The sequence below is a fragment of the Varroa jacobsoni genome, unplaced genomic scaffold (genome assembly GCF_002532875.2).
Source record: "Varroa jacobsoni isolate VJ856 unplaced genomic scaffold, vjacob_1.0 scaffold_109, whole genome shotgun sequence".
NCBI classification, from domain to species: Eukaryota; Metazoa; Arthropoda; class Arachnida; order Mesostigmata; family Varroidae; genus Varroa; species Varroa jacobsoni.
This window is the reverse complement of record NW_019213011.1, coordinates 357,187-375,537: the sequence shown is the minus strand read 5'-3', so window position 1 is coordinate 375,537 and position 18,351 is coordinate 357,187. Positions and strand designations below refer to the sequence as shown.

The window sequence follows — 18,351 nt, the reverse complement described above, 5'->3', positions numbered from 1 at the left end:
CATTATTTATGCGTCCTGTACGAAACTTTATCCTAGAAATACGAACGGCGCAGCATAACGTGCGCAGATCAGGTCACTGCGCTCACGTAAGAGAATACATCCGTATCTAGCCAAATGTATTGTTGTCGAGTAGGAACAACCTAGAACATCTTGCTTTACAAATACATTTCTATAATATACAAGTGCTAAAGGGTCGTCCTTGGGGAATTGGCGGAGCGCTCGTTCCTCGGCTGTACCGTACGCCCCGGACGATTAAACAACGGCTAAAGCTAGATCGATCATACTCGGTTAGTCGATAGAATATCGTCACATGTTCTGTGCGCGTTATAAGTACGGGCACGATAGTTTCAAGTGTCTCCCGTAGCAAACCTCTATTGGTCAGTGATTTATAAATACAATGAGCGGCACGGGCTGTTCCCCACAGATTGCTCAAAACATATCGACAATTGATGATCTATTATGTACTTCAATGTAGACAAATCGCCAGTTACCGCAGATAGCTCAAAGGAAGCATAGATAGAAAAGAATTAGCCTGTGCGAGAAAAGGAGCGTACGACATAGTCGTGATGCTTAAAATCTTCTTAGTAGCATAGTTCAGATGACTTGTAATAGCCCTAAGCATTACAGACTAGCATGAGTTTTGTTTCACGATAGTTATCGGTTATCTATGAACCGAACGTAGCTGTTTCGTACCGCGTGATTTTCGAAGTACGGCAAACGTCCTTATCCTGTTGATGTTTTCGAATAAGTTCTGCGTCTTTGGCCCCGAAAATATTACCATTCAAGCAGAGAATAAAGTCGGCGACCTAGGCCTCGGCTCCAGCACTCAACTGAAAAATACCGAAAATACATTACAGAAGCACCATATGATACCTGAAAAACCTGTACTTTTTCCACGAATAGCTATCGTTTACGCTCAGATTACGCGTAATGAGCCGCCATAGTTCCATAGCAGACGTTGTAGACCGACGATTTCATGTTCATATCGTGTATGGGACCAGCAATTAAATTTCCGACTGTGAAGATATTGATTCAATCCGTTGTGTTTCACTCGCTTCGAGCAAAGCTAAGGCAACCGCAAGACGTTTCATGACAAAGAAAAAAAGCCGCGTATGAATCAACGCATACCAGTCTAGCACAGAGTTATGTTTTTTTTTTTTTTTTTTTGTCAAACATATCTTTCTAAGTTCGAATAATGAAAACAGTTGATCGGTATCTCTTCGTGTAACTTCTTCTTGCCAACGCGACCGGTCACCTTGCATCGACACCCGTTTGTCAGATTTTTCAAACAATTATAAAGTAGTCACTCAATTGCGTCCGTTATGAAAAGCTGTGATGATTTACTGGGAGGGAAAGATAATTTAATTTAACCCGAGTGCGTGACTGCAACCACTGCTATGGCACTATGAGAATCGGTGAAGAAAGGGTTACTTCTTCTCATCGATCATCAATAGAGTTTGAAAGTTTAATACAGTTTTGTATCCCACGCGCTGTTTTATCCATACGTATGTGTTTCCAGTCTTTTCTTTAAATCGGTCAATTTGCTGCCCGCCAGAACTCGATCGCCAATCATCTCTAAATAAAAACATAGTAACTGAACAGCGGCAACTCTCAATATTAAGGACAGTAACTTGGCACAAATTCAAATCGAAATAGTCCATGTTTTGGAGCCGTGTTAACTTCCAACTTCGAGCGACAGTTAATGGCAGTTCCGCCTCGTTATCATACGGTCTTTGCTGCTACTGCCGCTGTAGGCGATTTATTGTTTGTGGTATATTGCAGGCGCAGGCCAACGTCACAGGCTCTAACGTTAATCGGCGCCATTCATTGTTGGCTACTTAATTTCGCCGAATCGGACAGTTGCATGAAGGCCAACGGCAGGCAGCTTGAATCAGTGTCGTCGGACCATCTACGTCGTCACAAACGAGAACGAGGTGCGCGAGCGGCTGACTCGTCCTGGGCATCAGAAGCAAAAACCAATGGTGAGGTGAACAGCGGATACTGTCTTGTGCTCAAAGATGCTATTGTAAACTTAATTGGCGGCTAGCGTATTCACCCACACGGGTCGTTCGGTGTCTTGAAACTGTGTCACAGCGGCCGGAGACACACATCTTGATCGAATCAAGAAGACGAAAACGGCCAGGGGGGCTTGCGCCAATGGATCTGTAGGCGTCACAAGAAAGCTGTAAGGCAACGGGCGACATCAGTCGCAAGGCTTAATGGCCGCCAGAACACTGGTTTAATTACAGAGAGAGCAAGATGCAATTGCCCTAGATATGCCCATCCGTTCTCGAGCGGGGAACCCAATTCATTGGAGAGAACTAACCCGCCATTTTGCGGCTTAAGTTGGCTGGATTTGGTGCTGCGTTGTGGAGTTCAGATCGATATTTCAAGTACCTGTTCGGGCCGTTTTTTTGTGCAGGAGAGGGGCTGGTGTGGGGGTTACGCCGGATGATTCTAACGGCGTTTATGACAGCCACGGAGAGGCAGTGTAGAAGTTTCAAAAAAAAGAAGCGGTTTACCTAGTGGGTGTGTCTTTTGTCGCCACAAAATGCGCTTACTGGAGAGGGCAAAAAGGCTAAGATCCACCCACGAATGCAGCTAGCTACCAAGACACTGGGTCAATGTGACCGCAATTTAAGTTACCGCAAAGATGGGACGACGTCAAAAGTGATCTCGTCGCTGGACCATGTGGTCTCTATGTGGCTAGCCGGAACAACTGTCTGTTGATTCTCTGTAAAATTTTCTCTTAACCTGCCTGCGCATACCTACAGACTTCGCGCGTCTGGACAAGTGTCTTCGGAAAGTGATCTCAAGCAATAGGTTTTGAGTACGTTTGGGAACTCGACGATTATTTCTTGTAAAGTGACTAACTTGAAGGACAAAAAGGACCCGTCCGAGCGCATTTGGAAAACACCGAAAGGACAACGACGTGATCGAATACAGTGAGTGTTTGTTTGTAGCGTAATAGCGAGGGAGCCGAGTTGAAGGAACTACGTCTATAAGGGATATAGGCAGATTCTTTGAGATTTTGTTGAACTCCGGGAACGACCAGTTTTTGTTGGCATTGTTTAATTAGTTAATTTATTTTATGAAAAATAATCAAACAATAGACTAAAGTGGCAGTTCATTGATGTTGAATCTCCAACTTAAGAGTATAAATTGCACCTCACTTTATAAGCCGTTTTCTAAAGTAAGACATTTTAACTTGCTGACGACAGTATGACGTTTGCGGCTAGAAATATTATTACAAAGTTAGTTAAGGTAAATTTCTATCGTACGACGTAGTTATTTTTTCTCGGGGTCGCTTCTTTTTTTCTTACAGACCATATAATAAAACAAAGACGATCCGGTCATTGTGAAAGCCTTGTAACGCGTTCCATCTAGCACTTATATGTATAGACTGTGATATAATTAGGCGACCATATAATATATCAAGCTGAGAGAATATGAAAGAATTGCAAAATTCTTTAAAGGATGTATAGGAATGGCCTGTGTTTACACGACTAGGACATTGTACAAACTGAGCCTGCTGAGCTCTTCATGTTCTGTCGCTTGAGGGAGCATGTTGATCAAATCGAGAGTTTCCCCATGATTGAATGATAGAAAAGGCATCAATGTCATCGGCCAGACAAGCCGGCTATTGCTGAGTTGATTTCATAGCTTTTTGTTTAGCTGTGCTTGATATATATACCAAGCTGTCGAACTTTCAATGTTATTGTTACTTCTCCTTGTTAGCGAAATCTTTTCGCTATGTTTGATAGTATTGTTTTCAATATTATAATCGTACCCTCGATCTGGGATCACTTATTCTATTTAACAATCCCACGGTAAGCATTGCCGTTGTTCATGCAGATATACTCTCTGGTGTGTCTGGAGGGTGCTCACTTCTAGGCATAGTTGAAGACTGTCTGCGCGTATTGTTATGAGCATCACGAAACGCTACTTCAATGAAATACTTACCTTTCAGTGGCAGAAGAATGAGACGAGAATTAACTAAAGTCTGTTCATCGTCTGAAGAGTAGTCCTTAGTAGTTTGACGCCTAAATTCAAGTCATTATAGGTACAAATGTTGAATTGAACCAAGTTCAGTTAACTTTAATGTAAATAGCTCTCGCTTGCTAGACGCCGGCAAAATCCATGTGTGCGCACACCACATTTATCAACAGTCTGGAACACAGTTTGTTCGTTCGACCACAACACCGATTACATTGTTAGTGAAAAATATTGACATAGGTCCTTTCTACTTAGCTCGTCGATGATACCAGACCTGCAGGTGACAGGGTCCGCTTCTTTCATCGCGTATATATACAATCGAAATATGAGGGATATCTTCAAAGTGTATCGGATCAACAATTACCTTTTTAACAAACCATAGACTTATAGATGAAACTTCATCTGATATGTTGCATAACGATTGCCGAGACCACAGACAAATGCCTGTCGCTCAGAGCCTGTTATAAAAGAAACTGCTGGTTCTGGACGGTAAAAGCTATAATCGGTCGCGCGGATATCTGTTGTCGCAGAGACCATTAATAGGGCTACCGTCCTATCCAAGCTGGACGCTTAGACATCGTGGTACGCCATCCTTTAATGAAATTGCAACGCCCATAATATTCTCAGTCATTTCCTGTGCAAAATGTATTGAAGAGGTTATTACCTGTCGTCAATGAAAAAATGATTTTTTGCACGATCATAATCACTGAATTGGCCACCTAGTTTTGAGCACTGTTCATTATTTAGTTGTCGAAATGAAGTAGACATAAGTTAACTTTCTTTGAAACCAGTGTGGCCTTCAATCAAATTGTTCCGCTCCGTCGTTGCTGAACAACCACCTCACCCTCGCCTCGCTTTCTACACTGACTATGCAGAATTTATTGATTTCTGCCGTCCCTATTGCAAAGAATTAGGTTTAGGTCGATGGTATTTGCTGGCTTTCACCGTTTGTGCCGTCCATCATCATCAGTGGTCCCTCAGATGATAAATAATAGCAGCAGCGGCGGAGACAGTAGAATGCTTCTAAATCGGTCGATGTCCTTCCTGGACTACACATTCGCATCAAAAGAAACACAACAATCAGCCAGAATACCTTAGAGAAGGTATACCCTTTCTCTATAACCTTATTTCCCTCAATCTTCTCCACCCACCCACCCACCCACCTACCAACGTATTTATCTACCTAACTCCACTGATCTCTGAACAAGACAGCGGCCATCGCCGCCGCTGCCGAGAGTTTTCTCCCCTTAATACGACTCCTCTTCTTTGTCATCCTGATCGTGTATATTCAGCACGGACACATATAGTACACGTCCCACAGCGCAAGCGACGATGTCGATGGCGAAACCGCCACACTAGCTTAGTCCAAATGGCTGCACAGGCTGTATCGAAGGTCTGAGAACTGTTCGGAAGGCTTTCACTTATGTACTTTCGCCGAGCATTTGGCTGCTTTCTGCTTGAAGGACGATATAATGGCAGCGGAGGAGGTTGTTGCGCTCACCTCGAAGGGTTTTGACGAGTCGGATCCGTGAGTGAGATCGTTCACCTCTATATTTCATAAGAGACCTAACCTGGACGGACCATACGGGAGACGGGCAATACAGAGCTGCGGGCTGCGCGGCTGCAGGGTGAAGAACCCTAGCCTAAGTCGAGGAGTTGAGTGCGAGATGGAGTGAGAGAGAGAGAGAGAGAGAGAAAACGGTCTGACCGTTCAGGGCAGTGTGGGCATTAGAAGCTTGGCGGCTCCAAGATGATTGAATCGGATCGGAAAACGCTTGAACGGCCACTGAGAAAGTGGGCGAGAAAGCTTCTTGGGCCGGACTCAACTTAACAGCGAGTCTGTCTCGAGACTTTTGCAATCTTTCATAACCGAACTCGGCCAGTCGGTCCCGAAACTTGCTTTCACCAGTAGCAACAGCAGCTGCAAATATGAGTTGCCAGTTTCAGCTGGTGATTGGAGGCGACAGAACGTGAACGTTTGGTCCGGCTTTGATGGGTCATCGCTTCAAAAGAAAATGGTGAGCGAGTCATCGTTTCAAGGATTACTACATCAAGATGCGCGACAAGACTTTGCATTAGGGTTGAAACGTCCACACCGGAAGGCGATGTGTATCGACGTCTGTTTGGTGTTTATCCAGTTGGAATAAAATGGTATGCGAATCGGCCTGAAAGCGTCACTTTAACCATAACTTCACGACCGCCTCGAAGAGTGAATGATAAAGTGAACTTTATGCTTACATCATATGTCATCCGAGCTGTTGACGAAATTACTCGGGCGGGTCACGTGCAGCATTTCGAGAGGCAACGTGCACGTTGCCGCTCAGAGTACGTTTTAGCAAATACTTATCGAATATCACTATGCATGGGCACGCGTTGTTTCCATGAGCAATACTCTGCTTTTAGGAACTAGATGAACGTAATTAAGTACTCACAATACAAACAATAGACTCCTTCGGCAAGCATAAATAGGCCCTCGACGGCCCCATAACGACAGTTGTCATGTGTTTATGTCTTGGTTTCCTTTCATGGGACTGCTCGACCTGCCCATGTCGATAACCTCCAAATACCGGGTTTCTACACTTCCTCCTATCGGGTGTTTTGTCGCCGATATCGTCAAAAGTTTTTTCCAATGACCTATCATTTCACAGCAGTTAGCTAACGTACACACACGTACAACATACACACGCTATGTATGTACATAGTGAGTGAGCAAACTTTCTCATGCAGACCACTCAAATGGCATGTATTTCACCCATTATTAGCAGCGGCAAAATGTACGTAAAAATGAGCCATGTTGCTACCGTGCACGTTGCCCATTTTCCAAACGGATATAATCTAAACGATAACAACAATATAATAATAGTAATATCGCTACGCCGGAGAACAACTCGAGCGAGCAACGACCTCTTTCATATCGTCACGACATTGAAGGGGCAGATGCTTCGTGGCTTATATCTGGCAAGATATCTGTCACAATACGATTCCCGATTAGAGAATCATTGGCAATACATTTAGAAGGACAAGCTACGCAAAGAAGCCTGTCGCATAACGTATTATTAGCAGGAGTGTGGCAACAACCGGTGCGCCGGCGTTGATAGTTCGATCGTGCGTATCATCTTCAAAGATTGTCATAGCGTATTTCCTGACTGTTAGCTACCCCCTTAAAATTGTGTAAAACAATTCAAGAGGGTAGAGGGGTCACTTGCGACGGTTGCGTCGGACGATGTAATGTCACTACGGGCGATGCCTGTTGTGGCAATAGTTCGAACTGATAACCCGCGCTTTCTCTCGGTTCTTTTTCAATCCGGTACGACAAGATGTATAGCACTGTAAAATAATGACAATAATAGTTGTAATAATACCTCCAATGTTAGCGTCATGGCGTATAAATGCAGAACGCTCCCCTGCTTTATTACCGCTACAATCAATATATCCTTGGGTAAAGTGGAACACCCGTGTGTTTCGTTTTTTGAATAGCTGTTGATGAGAGCTGGGGTTCGAAGGATTAGCACTTGATTAGAAAATGCAGTTATGTCTACTGTCTACGGTACTTATTCCTTATAGCGCAAATTTGTGATCATGGCGTAGTGCAAAACTCATTTTACTCACTAGTGTAGAACGCTGACACATGCCCTCGATAAGAAAACACTGAGCGTAGAGATAATAAGTTTTTCATAACTTTGCATCAGATTTCCATAAATTGAATATGCTACTTACCACGTAATAATTTCAATAACTTACCAGCTCAGAAACTTGTCAGAGCAAATCTGTGTTCAAACCAGAACGGATACCTACAGGCGACGAGCGTCGACATTTGATGAAGGCCGTGAATATTGTCACTAAAAATATAAATTCCCCATTCGATAATCGCTTAGATCTAAATTTGGCAGCGGTGTCTCTACAGTCCTGAAGGATTTCGTCACAGCCTCGCAAACTTAGCAACGTTACTAGATGAAATGTTTTTTATACACGATCATATATATATATATTATAGCATAAGGCTAAATTATCTGTAGAATTAAATCGATTTTTCCTAACGGCAAATTATAGAATGTGTCAGTTTTGCTTCCTCACCGCAGTACTCGTAACACGTGCATGAGAGCTACTGTACCCTATAACTGTACATACATACATACATACATACATACATGGCTCAGTTATTGACGACCAACTCAGTGAGTAGCGACGGGCTGTTGGCGACCTAAACCCGCCTCTCTTTCTTCCATCGCCTAACCCTTCTGATCTGCCCTTTCCCTAACCAGCCACTCTATTTTAACCATGTGCCTGATTCGCCCGGTCAGCAAATATTCTCGTTCACACCCAGACCCCCTTATAGTCAGTCGTCCTCACGAGGTGGACAGTTGTGGATTTGGGCAAAGAGGAGACGATCAGAAGCGTTAAAAGTAACCCACACTTGCTTCTGTAACGGAACAATAGTTTACGTTCAGTTTGGTCAATCGCAGATTAACACCGGACAATTGTTTTCGTTTTGTGCGTGGCCAGATAACACATTTCTGGTAGTTTACGTGGTTTTCGTCGCCCAAACCCCAGCCGGAGTGCTTTAAACCACTGTGTCTCTACTGAGCTGTTGATGATGTTCCTTTTGTGTGATTAAAAGTACCGGTGCACGCGCCTGAGCAAAGTTGTACTATGCATAATCTACAGTGAACAATTTTATGAACTTGTGTGAATACAAATGTCAAGTTTCACTTATAATTTAAAATTAACTGCAGCCTAGACTGGGATACGCCCCTGGAAGGCCTCCGATTCACCAATTTTTGTGCATGTTCTGCTGGTAAGTTGTCAAAAATACAGCAAGTGCGTTATCTTTTATAGAATGCATTTTTCCTAGCTTCGGTAGTACTCTATTCGGTTTCGTCGAAAATCGTCTTGAGCCATATTTGAAAGAAGAGAGTAGGAATACCTTTCTAAAGTGTCTCACGACTTTATAAATGTGAAACAGAATAGGTATGAAGAATGTTGTTAATATTTTAACGTGGACTTTTACTTAATGAGAAACCAAAAAAAAATTTTTTTTTTTGTTAGAATGTTTCAAGCGCCGTCCTCATATAAATCATAGATCCTATCGTCTCTTCTTTAAATGGTCGGTATTCAATTCAGTGTTACTGGGTCGTTCCCAAACGCGTGAAGATTTTGTTGGGTTTATGGTTTGGTAGGTTTAGGCAAGTAATGCTATTTCATTAGCACAAATTGAGGACGTTTCCTGTTTAAAAAAAGCAAGTCGGATTTACCGAGTTTTATATACAGAAGAAAAAAATAGATTACAAAATTGACACTTATTTCCATGATGTACTACCGGTTTTGTAACGCGGTTCGTAAACAGTCGCTGAGGTGGGGTCTGTCATCAACGTAGTGGATGTATAATGATCGATTGTGAGTTTATGTTCCCCTGTACGACACAATGCCACGCAACTAACACTGTGCTCGTATCTTGCATAGATAATTTCAATAATTACTATGTCATCGCTAAAATAGCGGCGGATTAGTGGGAAGATAAATATTAAGATGAAGGCAGCATTGCTACGGTGGGTGGTGCCAAAAGGTATGATGTAATCTGTGCCAAAAAGAAAAACGTCCCCTGTGTTGATATTTAGGGCAAATTGGGGTGGACATCTCTCAGTGGTCAAAACAAGTCTTTAGCTCGTGTCGTGATTTACTTTTTAATAGATCTTAAGTTATTCTTAAGTTATATATTAAATAGACTTCAGCATAATTTTCGGGTCATAGTCAAACATCGACTCTAAAGGTGTCGGCTCTAAAAGACTTCAGTATTCGTATACAATAAAAACAAAAACGTTTCATGACATTGAGTTTATCAATAAACACTGAGATACCGTTTCTTAATTTCAATGACTTGTTCTGTCTTACAGGTATAGACGAAGCATTAAACATGGATCTGTCAGTGGAATTTCGCCCTGCTCTGGGGGTTAAACGTGAGAGTTCAGTATCTCCTCCCGGGTGGGACCATTCATCAGAGGGGGACCGACCGCTAGATTTCAGCAGGCAGAGTCCATCTGCAACGAACGAAAAGGTTGCTAACGACGCCGACTCGTCCCCAGCAAAAAAGTGTGCTGTCTCCGAACCTGAACAGGATTCTCCACGCACGATGCCCGATCAACGAAAACTTCTGTTGACAAACCCACAACAGCTACGCTTTCACGACATGCACTGCCCGACCAGCCCGCCTCAGAGTCTATCTCCGAACTTTCAAGCAATAATGGGGCTTGCACCGAACGTTCTGCAGTCGAACGAAGATCATTTGAACCTTTACGAATCCCTTGTGCTCAAGTCACTACAGTCTGGTTCCAGTCCACAGCATATCTTCGACCCAGGCTATCTGCACTTCAGAAATCAGGTTAGCATTGCTGCTATAGGGGCACTGCTCTCAAGCCGGCTCTGTTCCGTCAGTTAGATGAACGAGTATACCTTATCTACATGTTAGTGTACCGTCCTTTTGCTTTTGCATGACTTGGCAATGGGCGTTTCTCGAAACCAACTGCGCATATTGAGTATACTAATGATTGGTCAACATCGTTTCCGCTTTGTGTTGTTATATCTGAAAGCAGTTCCTGCTCCAGAAAAAGATGCAAAACACTCAGAGACGTAAGACTGTGTCAATGTCGACCCCAACGACTACATCTTTAACTCCCATACCGAAAAGTTCCGATTCAACGGAACCATCATCCGAATTGTCGGATCAGTCCAATGATTCTAGCCATGTTCACCATAACCAGGCCGATTCAACAAATCGAACGGCAGTTTTGCCTACTGTTACATCACCGCCTTCATCCGCCTTGCCGACCTCCAGTAGCAATTCAAATGGCACTTCGAGACGACGCGGTAACCCTTTCCCCGAGGAGCTCAAGGACACAGCGTACTGGGAGCGTAGGCGCAAGAATAATGAAGCTGCAAAGAGGTCTCGGGACGCGCGGCGTGCTAAAGAGGACGAGATCGCCATTCGAGCAGCTTATCTCGAGCAGGAGAATATCAAATTAAAGGTCGAACTTAGCACTCTTAACCAACAACTAGCACATCTACGAGCATTTGTTGAAGCGCGTCAAATCTAGACGTCGTCCCCGTCGAAGCAGGATTGCGTCGTTTTCTATTGTATCAACCGGCTTCCCAGTCAGTAACTATAACCGGCTGACATTAATGGGCTAGAAGCAAGATGAAGACGTCACAGATCGAAGAAGATCTCGTAGACATTTTTATAGTATATGCATGTTGACATCTCGTAACCCCCCCCCCCATTAAGCTTACTGGTGGCAAATGAGCCCATGGGGGTTAAGAAATGTTACACGCATCTAATGCTTAAGAACAAAATGATCTAATAATCGGTTATTGGAAATAGTACAAAGGACGAATTCTCTATGGGAGTATTAGAAAGGGCTCTCGACACAGCCATTTTTACCAACTTTACCGTATCTCAAAATGTATAGGCGTAAATATCACTACTTAATGAATGAACGCTGTCTTGCAGTGAATCCGTTACGCCATTTTAGGGCTATATATGGCTTTTCCCACATCTAAAATTATGATGAACTTCATTCCTGATAGACGCTTACGAGTGCAGCCGGTGTTTTCTATCAGGAACAAAGTTCCCTATGCCGTATTATGTGGCAAAAACCATATCGAATACACCGTAATGGATATACTATCAAAACGATCTTCTTGAATGTGAATATTTCGTACGTAACTTACTGTTTACATACAAAGAGCTGGAACATCGGCAGGAATAGGCGCATAGGCTTAGATCGATCGTCTTTAAACTATAATGTGTTATTTTAATTTATTTTATGTTACCTAACGGTTACAGAATAAATAAATGAACTGTCAGGAAATAGTAGCTAGCAAGCGATAAATAAAGCAGATTATTTGGTTACCTCTCGAATCCGCCATAGATACCGAGGTCGCAGCTTCGAAATGTGCTAAATTCGACTTTGTATTCAGATGCTCAAGCCCGAAAAACGTTCGAAGCTGCCAGATTATCGGCCGGATGGCGTATTGCACAAGTAGCTCTGCAGTGAGTGCTAGCAGCAAGAAAGGCCATATCGAGGAAAGGAAATTGAAATTCTCATAGATTTCATAACATTCGTGATACCTTTTTCCTTGAGCGATGCCTCGTGCGTTATGCTGATGCAATGGAAAGAGGTAAGGATTGAGACGGAAATACGAACAAAGAAACAACAAACGACGTCATAGCCTCACCCAACCTAAATACCTAGTCACTGTATTACCTTACGTGGTGGGTTGAAACCTGATTTCCAGACGCTGTTTTGTCGAACAGCGCTATTTCTGTTCAATGTTAAGGAAGGAAAGATAGCTATTAAAGGACAGAGATATCATACAACAATGAATGAATAATATCCGGCGTATTGCTATGCAAAGAAGGAAATATTATATATATTCTAGGTACCTGTAAATGTAGAAAAGAACCTTATTCAGCAAATATGGAATCAAAAAAAAAACTGCCTGTGATAACGCGCTCATGGCCATTTTCTATGCGAACAATACTATCGATTGCAACTAGTAAATAAAAGAGAATCTTTTAAATGGACCTGAAGAAGAAGTAGGACGAGGTGGAGGAAAGGCCCTGACAACGTTCAAACCATATGTAAGTTAGATTACAATTGAAAGAAAGCGATTCACACCATCAGATACACCATGAATTTTCCCCCCATCTCACGACGACGCTCGTAATATGGATACCCAGTTTTTAGAAAGAGAAATTCGTAGATTGCTAGGTATAAGAAAACGGGTAGGCGCGGAACAAGGGAGTATTTCCACTAGATAGCTTGGAAGTGATGAACGGACGCTCGCTCGCTTTATTCACAAACAAACAGGACCAAAAGACAACTGATTAACGCTGCGTCCTTAAATTAAGCTAGCTTATATTATTTGCAATGGTACGTTTTAATGTGTCAAGTACCTTTATGATGAACAGTCGAAAGAGAAAGATGTTTACATTTAGAAACAGCGGTAGTGGCGCGCACATCTGTCCGAATTATGTTAAAAGATATTATGCACGGATGCAGTGTTCGCGTCAACAAACGATATTCGACCTTCCGATCTGAGGGAAGCAGAAGTAGCCGGGCTGTCAGATTTCATAACGCGTGTCCAGCTATGCATCGATCTACATGCAGATGATACAATTATTATAGATGCGTGCGACAGCCATCTGCGAAGATGAGAAGATTGTATAAATGGGCTAAAATAAAAAAAAAAATCGCTTACTTTATTTATGTACCAAATACACGCGTCGCTTTTCTTTCTGTGACAACTTATCTAGCTGTTTATTTTTCAAAGTGAGGTATCTCGTAAAACGTACTATGAACTACTTGTCACTCAACGTCAACAGACTCTCGACATAGTCTTTCTTGCCATTTGTTTTTTTTTTTTGGAGCTCTAAAAGTGTTTATTTGGGTTTTTTTTTTGGGAAGTTATTTGACCTGTTGATGGTTCCTGCAAATAATACGTCTTTAATCTCGGTTAGTGAATATTGGCTATCGAAGCCTTTAGTAGAAGCTGGCTTATTTTGGGGGCCACAATTAGTGCATAGCCAATGGTGTTAGTCCATATCTTTCTTTAGAAAGATTCAAATGAATGTATACGCTAACTTATAACAGCCAAAGTGTAGTTCTATAAAGCCTGATCATCCGAACTGGTGGGTTGGGTATTTTTTGAAAATCAGCCATGCTTCTAGGGAAGTTTCTTCCTTGTAAGGCCGGGTAGCGTAAACTTACATCCAAGTGCTGCTTATTCGAGACATGCATCATAACTAATCAGCTCGACAGGTGTGAGCCATATATATGAGTTCCTTAATATCCAAGTCAATTTGATTATTTTCCCGTATTCACGCATTTGCATAAAACCGATTAGAAAAAGGCAGATCTTTCGCACGTTCGTTGAACGAATTGCGCTCTCACTCCTTCGAGCTGCCAAACTCAGGTCTAATCCTATCTGGCCTTTGGCCACCCCGCGCTATACGTATCATACGTACATCTCCAACGGCAAACACCTTAGCATGGCACGATTATACGCATTCTCTTGAAAGTTGGGTATCAATGGCTCTGCTCGTGACAGCACTCAGACCGCTACGAGGCCAGAACGTTCTGCTTTCGGTTTCGCTGGCAATCATCGTACGAGTCTGTGTCTGTGGATATCTTTGATAGTGACCACTCTACGACCACGGTCATCGAATCCGTCGCACTTGGTCTGCTCCTCTAAGTCGAATGTTCTAAAGCAAGTGGACAATGGGCTTGACCTCCGCGGCCCCTGAGCCACCACCTATCGCAATATCGCCGCAGTCGTCCTCAATGGTTTGTAGGCCACTATTTCACGAAAACGACCCGTCGAATAAGAAATACGCCGTATCTGATATCATCGAACTTGTTGAAGGGCTTTTTGTTTCGACTAATAGCACTTTGTGCTACCCTTTCATCGGGTGTGCATGTACGACAGCCGGTAAACGTCAGCACCTCGCCGCACAACGTTCTCGCACGACCTCTGATAGAATCGTCTGCAGTGGCACTTATTCAATTCAGTCTGCCATACGCTAGCCCAACGCCCAGACCGCATTTACTTTGGCAGACTGATTTTTAAGATACACCGAAACGATCGGTCGATCGGCTGGTTGATCGCTTGATGCGATCATTGATCAGTGGGACTCTGATGAGGACGTAATCGCCAAGACAATAGGATTCTGCTTCCATATTCGAATAAGCTTCATCCTTCTGCCTTTCGCCTGTAGTTGTATTAAGCCTTTCGATGCCTTCTATTTCCGAGTGAAAGGGTTCGGGTTCACATGTTCAGCGAACGCAGCAGGCACAGTAGCATCGTCGTTATGAAAGATGCGGAGAAAGCTTTACGCGCGTGGGTGTTCTGAATGCGAATAAGCAGCAAGCGGGCAGAGAAGAAGACAAAGACGAAGCAGATGGGTCCTCGTTATATTGAGAAGACCATAACTCTTTCGAAGGGGAACTGTTTCATATCTTCTCGTCGTCCGCGTTTGCTCTCAGCGATAACCACTCGAGGACAATGGATGTGAGGCGACGTAGAAGGCCGTTATGAAAATGGCATCATTGAGAGGTAGATTGGTAACTATTAGTAACTACTTGTTTATCTGGAATATTTAGCGCTTCGTATGTTGGCAGTGTTTTCACTCATCTATCGTAGCTTGTACGTGTAGATTGAAAAGGCAGGTGGGGATGTAGTGGAATAGTTTTATATAAAGCGTAACCTACACGCGTTGTTAGCCGTATCTGAGATCTCCAGCCAAATTCTCTTATTTGTGTTATAGTAATAAACCTACTAATCTGCTTGATCATAACGTTCCCTGACATGAAGATGCAACACATAGTAACTAGCCGGGATTGTCAACTTTAGACAATCAATCCTGGGTGGTTACTTAGCAATAACGATTCGTCTAGAGAGAAGTTTCGTTAAATCATTTACCAAGACTGTTTATTAAATGCAAGTGTGTTTAAATCTTGCATTGTTATAATTAAAAGTATCACCACCACCACCACCTTAGAAACAAACTTCTGTCAATTTCGGTCTGAAATCGAAACATACCACTCTCTCTCCCTGCTCACTCACCACACGTTAGCGCCAATTAAATACAACAGATTGTTTGTCTATGACCGCTCAACTATCGATAAAACAATTCCGAAGAACCTTTCCAAGCGAACGGCTGATAAATGTATGTGTCATGCCATGAACGATAGAAAAGGGCAAATAGGAAAACGATATTGAAAATGGCCACGAGACAAATACATAGACCGACGGGTACAACTGGTTTCTCGTGCTTGCATTCACTCCGAACTACAACCGCTTGACGAACGTGAACGTCGTGCTGTATGACATGTGCCATCGGAGTCCTCGCTTGTGAAGTTAATTCAGTGAAGTTCTGCGGTGAAGCGTTTTTTAGTGAACCGGCTTGAACCGAAAGATTTCCTTCCGATCCGGTCGGTGTACCCGGTGGTGATATGATAGGACTTGCAGATACGTTCACCTCACGCGTTCGAAGTGAGCATAACGATGCTGGAGCTTCTTTGGCGCCACTTGTCGATGGTCCGGATGTTGCACCTCCTGCCAAGACGAATTCGGGTAGCCCGCAGAGAACGAGATCCATGTTAAGTGACGCACGACCCGATGGCGTCGAATAAGTTGTATGAAGCACTGAAGGCGAATCCTGCCTTTGAAAAACTGCGTCCTGGATACCTTGGTTGTGTTTGTTCGTCATCGTGAATAATATAAATACTATGCAAAATGTAGCTTTTGTTACGCAAATAGACAAAAATAGCTTCTCGGGTTCTCCGACACTCAAATGAAATTACCAACAGATTTAATCGCCAGATTCCTTAATTGATGTCACCCTGTGTTATATGTCTAACACGGTGGTTTCGTCGTTTGATCAGAGCAGACAGCCTGAACAGTATAATTTGTTATGTAGTGATAATCTTGCTCTGGGATCGAGTCGAAATTTTTTGACGACAACGCTGTATGACCAATCGACCGCGCAATTGAGTAATCGCGAACCATTTTAAGCTACTTGTCCAATGTCAGATGCTGATGTATTGGCATCGTGCTTGTGCAGAGATTCGCGGTAGTAATAGGAATAAAGTAAAATGAACATTGATTTACCTATTCCTTGTGCGTAGTACTTGAGTACGGAGAACGGACGTGCACGGTTACCTGATCCACTGTTATGGAACACGCGCGCGAGCTGCGCCAATAGGGAACGTGCTTCTTTATTATGTAGACGTGAGCAATCTTTCTCGCTCATGTCTGACCAACTCATCTGCTATTGTTTACGAACAATCGTGCAGCGGGATGTGTGATACCTTTTTTTTTTTACTCGAACAAGCCAGCCAGAAGCTGACCGGAAACTTTCGACTTGCGCTTCAACAACGAAAGCATTACGGACCTTATTTCCCTTGTTATGTAGGAGCTTCGAATTGCCTTCCAGGCAACAGCTAACATTTTGAACGGGAGGCTGCTAATTATGCATGCTGCAGGCTGCTTCATATCAGCCAGTATCGTTCGTAATAATGGCGAACCTGGCGGGAGGCCCACGAAAGGAAACGAGTCGGTCCTGCCTCCCACAAGGCAGGCCGTTACATAACTGTAGCTATTTTATATTAAACCAATAAGCGGGGCGCTAATCCATGGTGGGAGGGACGAGGCTCCTCGGTGCGCATAACGTACCGGGTCCATCAACAACGGGATATTCCAATCGCTTATCATTGCTCTGTTAAAGGCAGCGAACATATAGCGACGTATAAGAATCTTTAATTGTTACATAACCATAATCAAGAATATTTGGTCGGTTTGTCGATGCTACGGTCTGCTATTTTTTCATTTTCTTATTTTTTTAGAAAATTTTTTTATTACTAGTATCATGAAAAACCATTGTTATTGTTATAATCGTTATTGCAATGATTATCATTCCTCGATGTTATACGATAGTATACTATTTTCTAGGACAACATCCCTTTCCGAAACGATAGGTAGTACATAAAGTACTCGACTATGAGCAGTGCCCTTCTCTCTAAAGCTCATCGCCTTCGTGAAAGGCTCTCTGCTGTAACTTCGTTACTCGGATACAGTTTTGCCGTGGAAGAAATTGAGCATTAGCGAAACCTCAACGAATTCACTGGCATTTTGCCTTTCGAAGATCAGTCACGACACCATGGACCAATAAGCGATGGTAACAGGTTCCTTATTTTTCGTGGAAACCGCATATCTTCGAATTATACCGATCCGGCCAGTAACATTTTCGCCGTAGCTATCAGCACAGGAATGAATGTTGCCGCAAATAATTATTTTCGTCTGCTAGAACATTCGATATTATTCGAGTCAGCCAAATCACAACAAATCGGAGGCAATGTCCAATTAGTTGTGACGGATTTTTTTTTCTATACTCGAACGCGATTTAGGATAACCTACAGCGAAGGTATTAATGATATGTTGAAGGCAACTGTACGAAGCGTAAATCTTCGAATGAGTATCTGAATCACATGTGTATTTGTAGTTGTAGAATTGTAAGTAACGCAACAGCTTTTCAATTAACAACATTTTATTGCACCACAACCGCACATGAAAAGTAAGCTTCTGCAAGATAAGATGTACATGAAACATGTGCAGATGTGGAGATACCATTCAGATAGTACGCTGCGTCTAACAATATGTAACCGTAACAAGGTCCTATTGCACCGAGAGCTTGTGTACGCAATACGTTTCTGCTGCTGGGATATGGTCCGTTACCCTGCCGATGTTAGTTATTCCCCCTTCTATTCGCTTCAACCGCTATTTGATGAACGCCAGCTGTAT

At 43.0% G+C, this 18,351-nt stretch overlaps 1 protein-coding gene across 3 annotated transcripts; it reads left to right on the top strand.

Annotated features, from left to right (window-relative positions):
* Positions 1 to 1,188: 1,188 nt before the first annotated feature.
* On the top strand, positions 1,189 to 13,270 carry LOC111265808 (uncharacterized). Of its 3 annotated transcripts, none has more exons than XM_022842739.2 (3): positions 1,189 to 2,945; positions 9,888 to 10,372; positions 10,581 to 13,270. In XM_022842739.2, the coding sequence occupies exons 2-3, from the start codon at positions 9,908 to 9,910 to the stop codon at positions 11,082 to 11,084; spliced, it is 969 nt and encodes a 322-aa protein (XP_022698474.1). In that variant the 5' UTR covers positions 1,189 to 2,945; positions 9,888 to 9,907; the 3' UTR covers positions 11,085 to 13,270. The 3 variants fall into 3 exon arrangements, with proteins under 3 accessions (XP_022698474.1, XP_022698478.1, XP_086826816.1); XM_022842743.2 differs by lacking the exon at positions 1,189 to 2,945 and adding an exon at positions 8,212 to 8,791; XM_086970690.1 differs by lacking the exon at positions 1,189 to 2,945 and adding an exon at positions 8,218 to 8,791 and having other exon boundaries at positions 10,584 to 13,270.
* Positions 13,271 to 18,351: the final 5,081 nt, after the last annotated feature.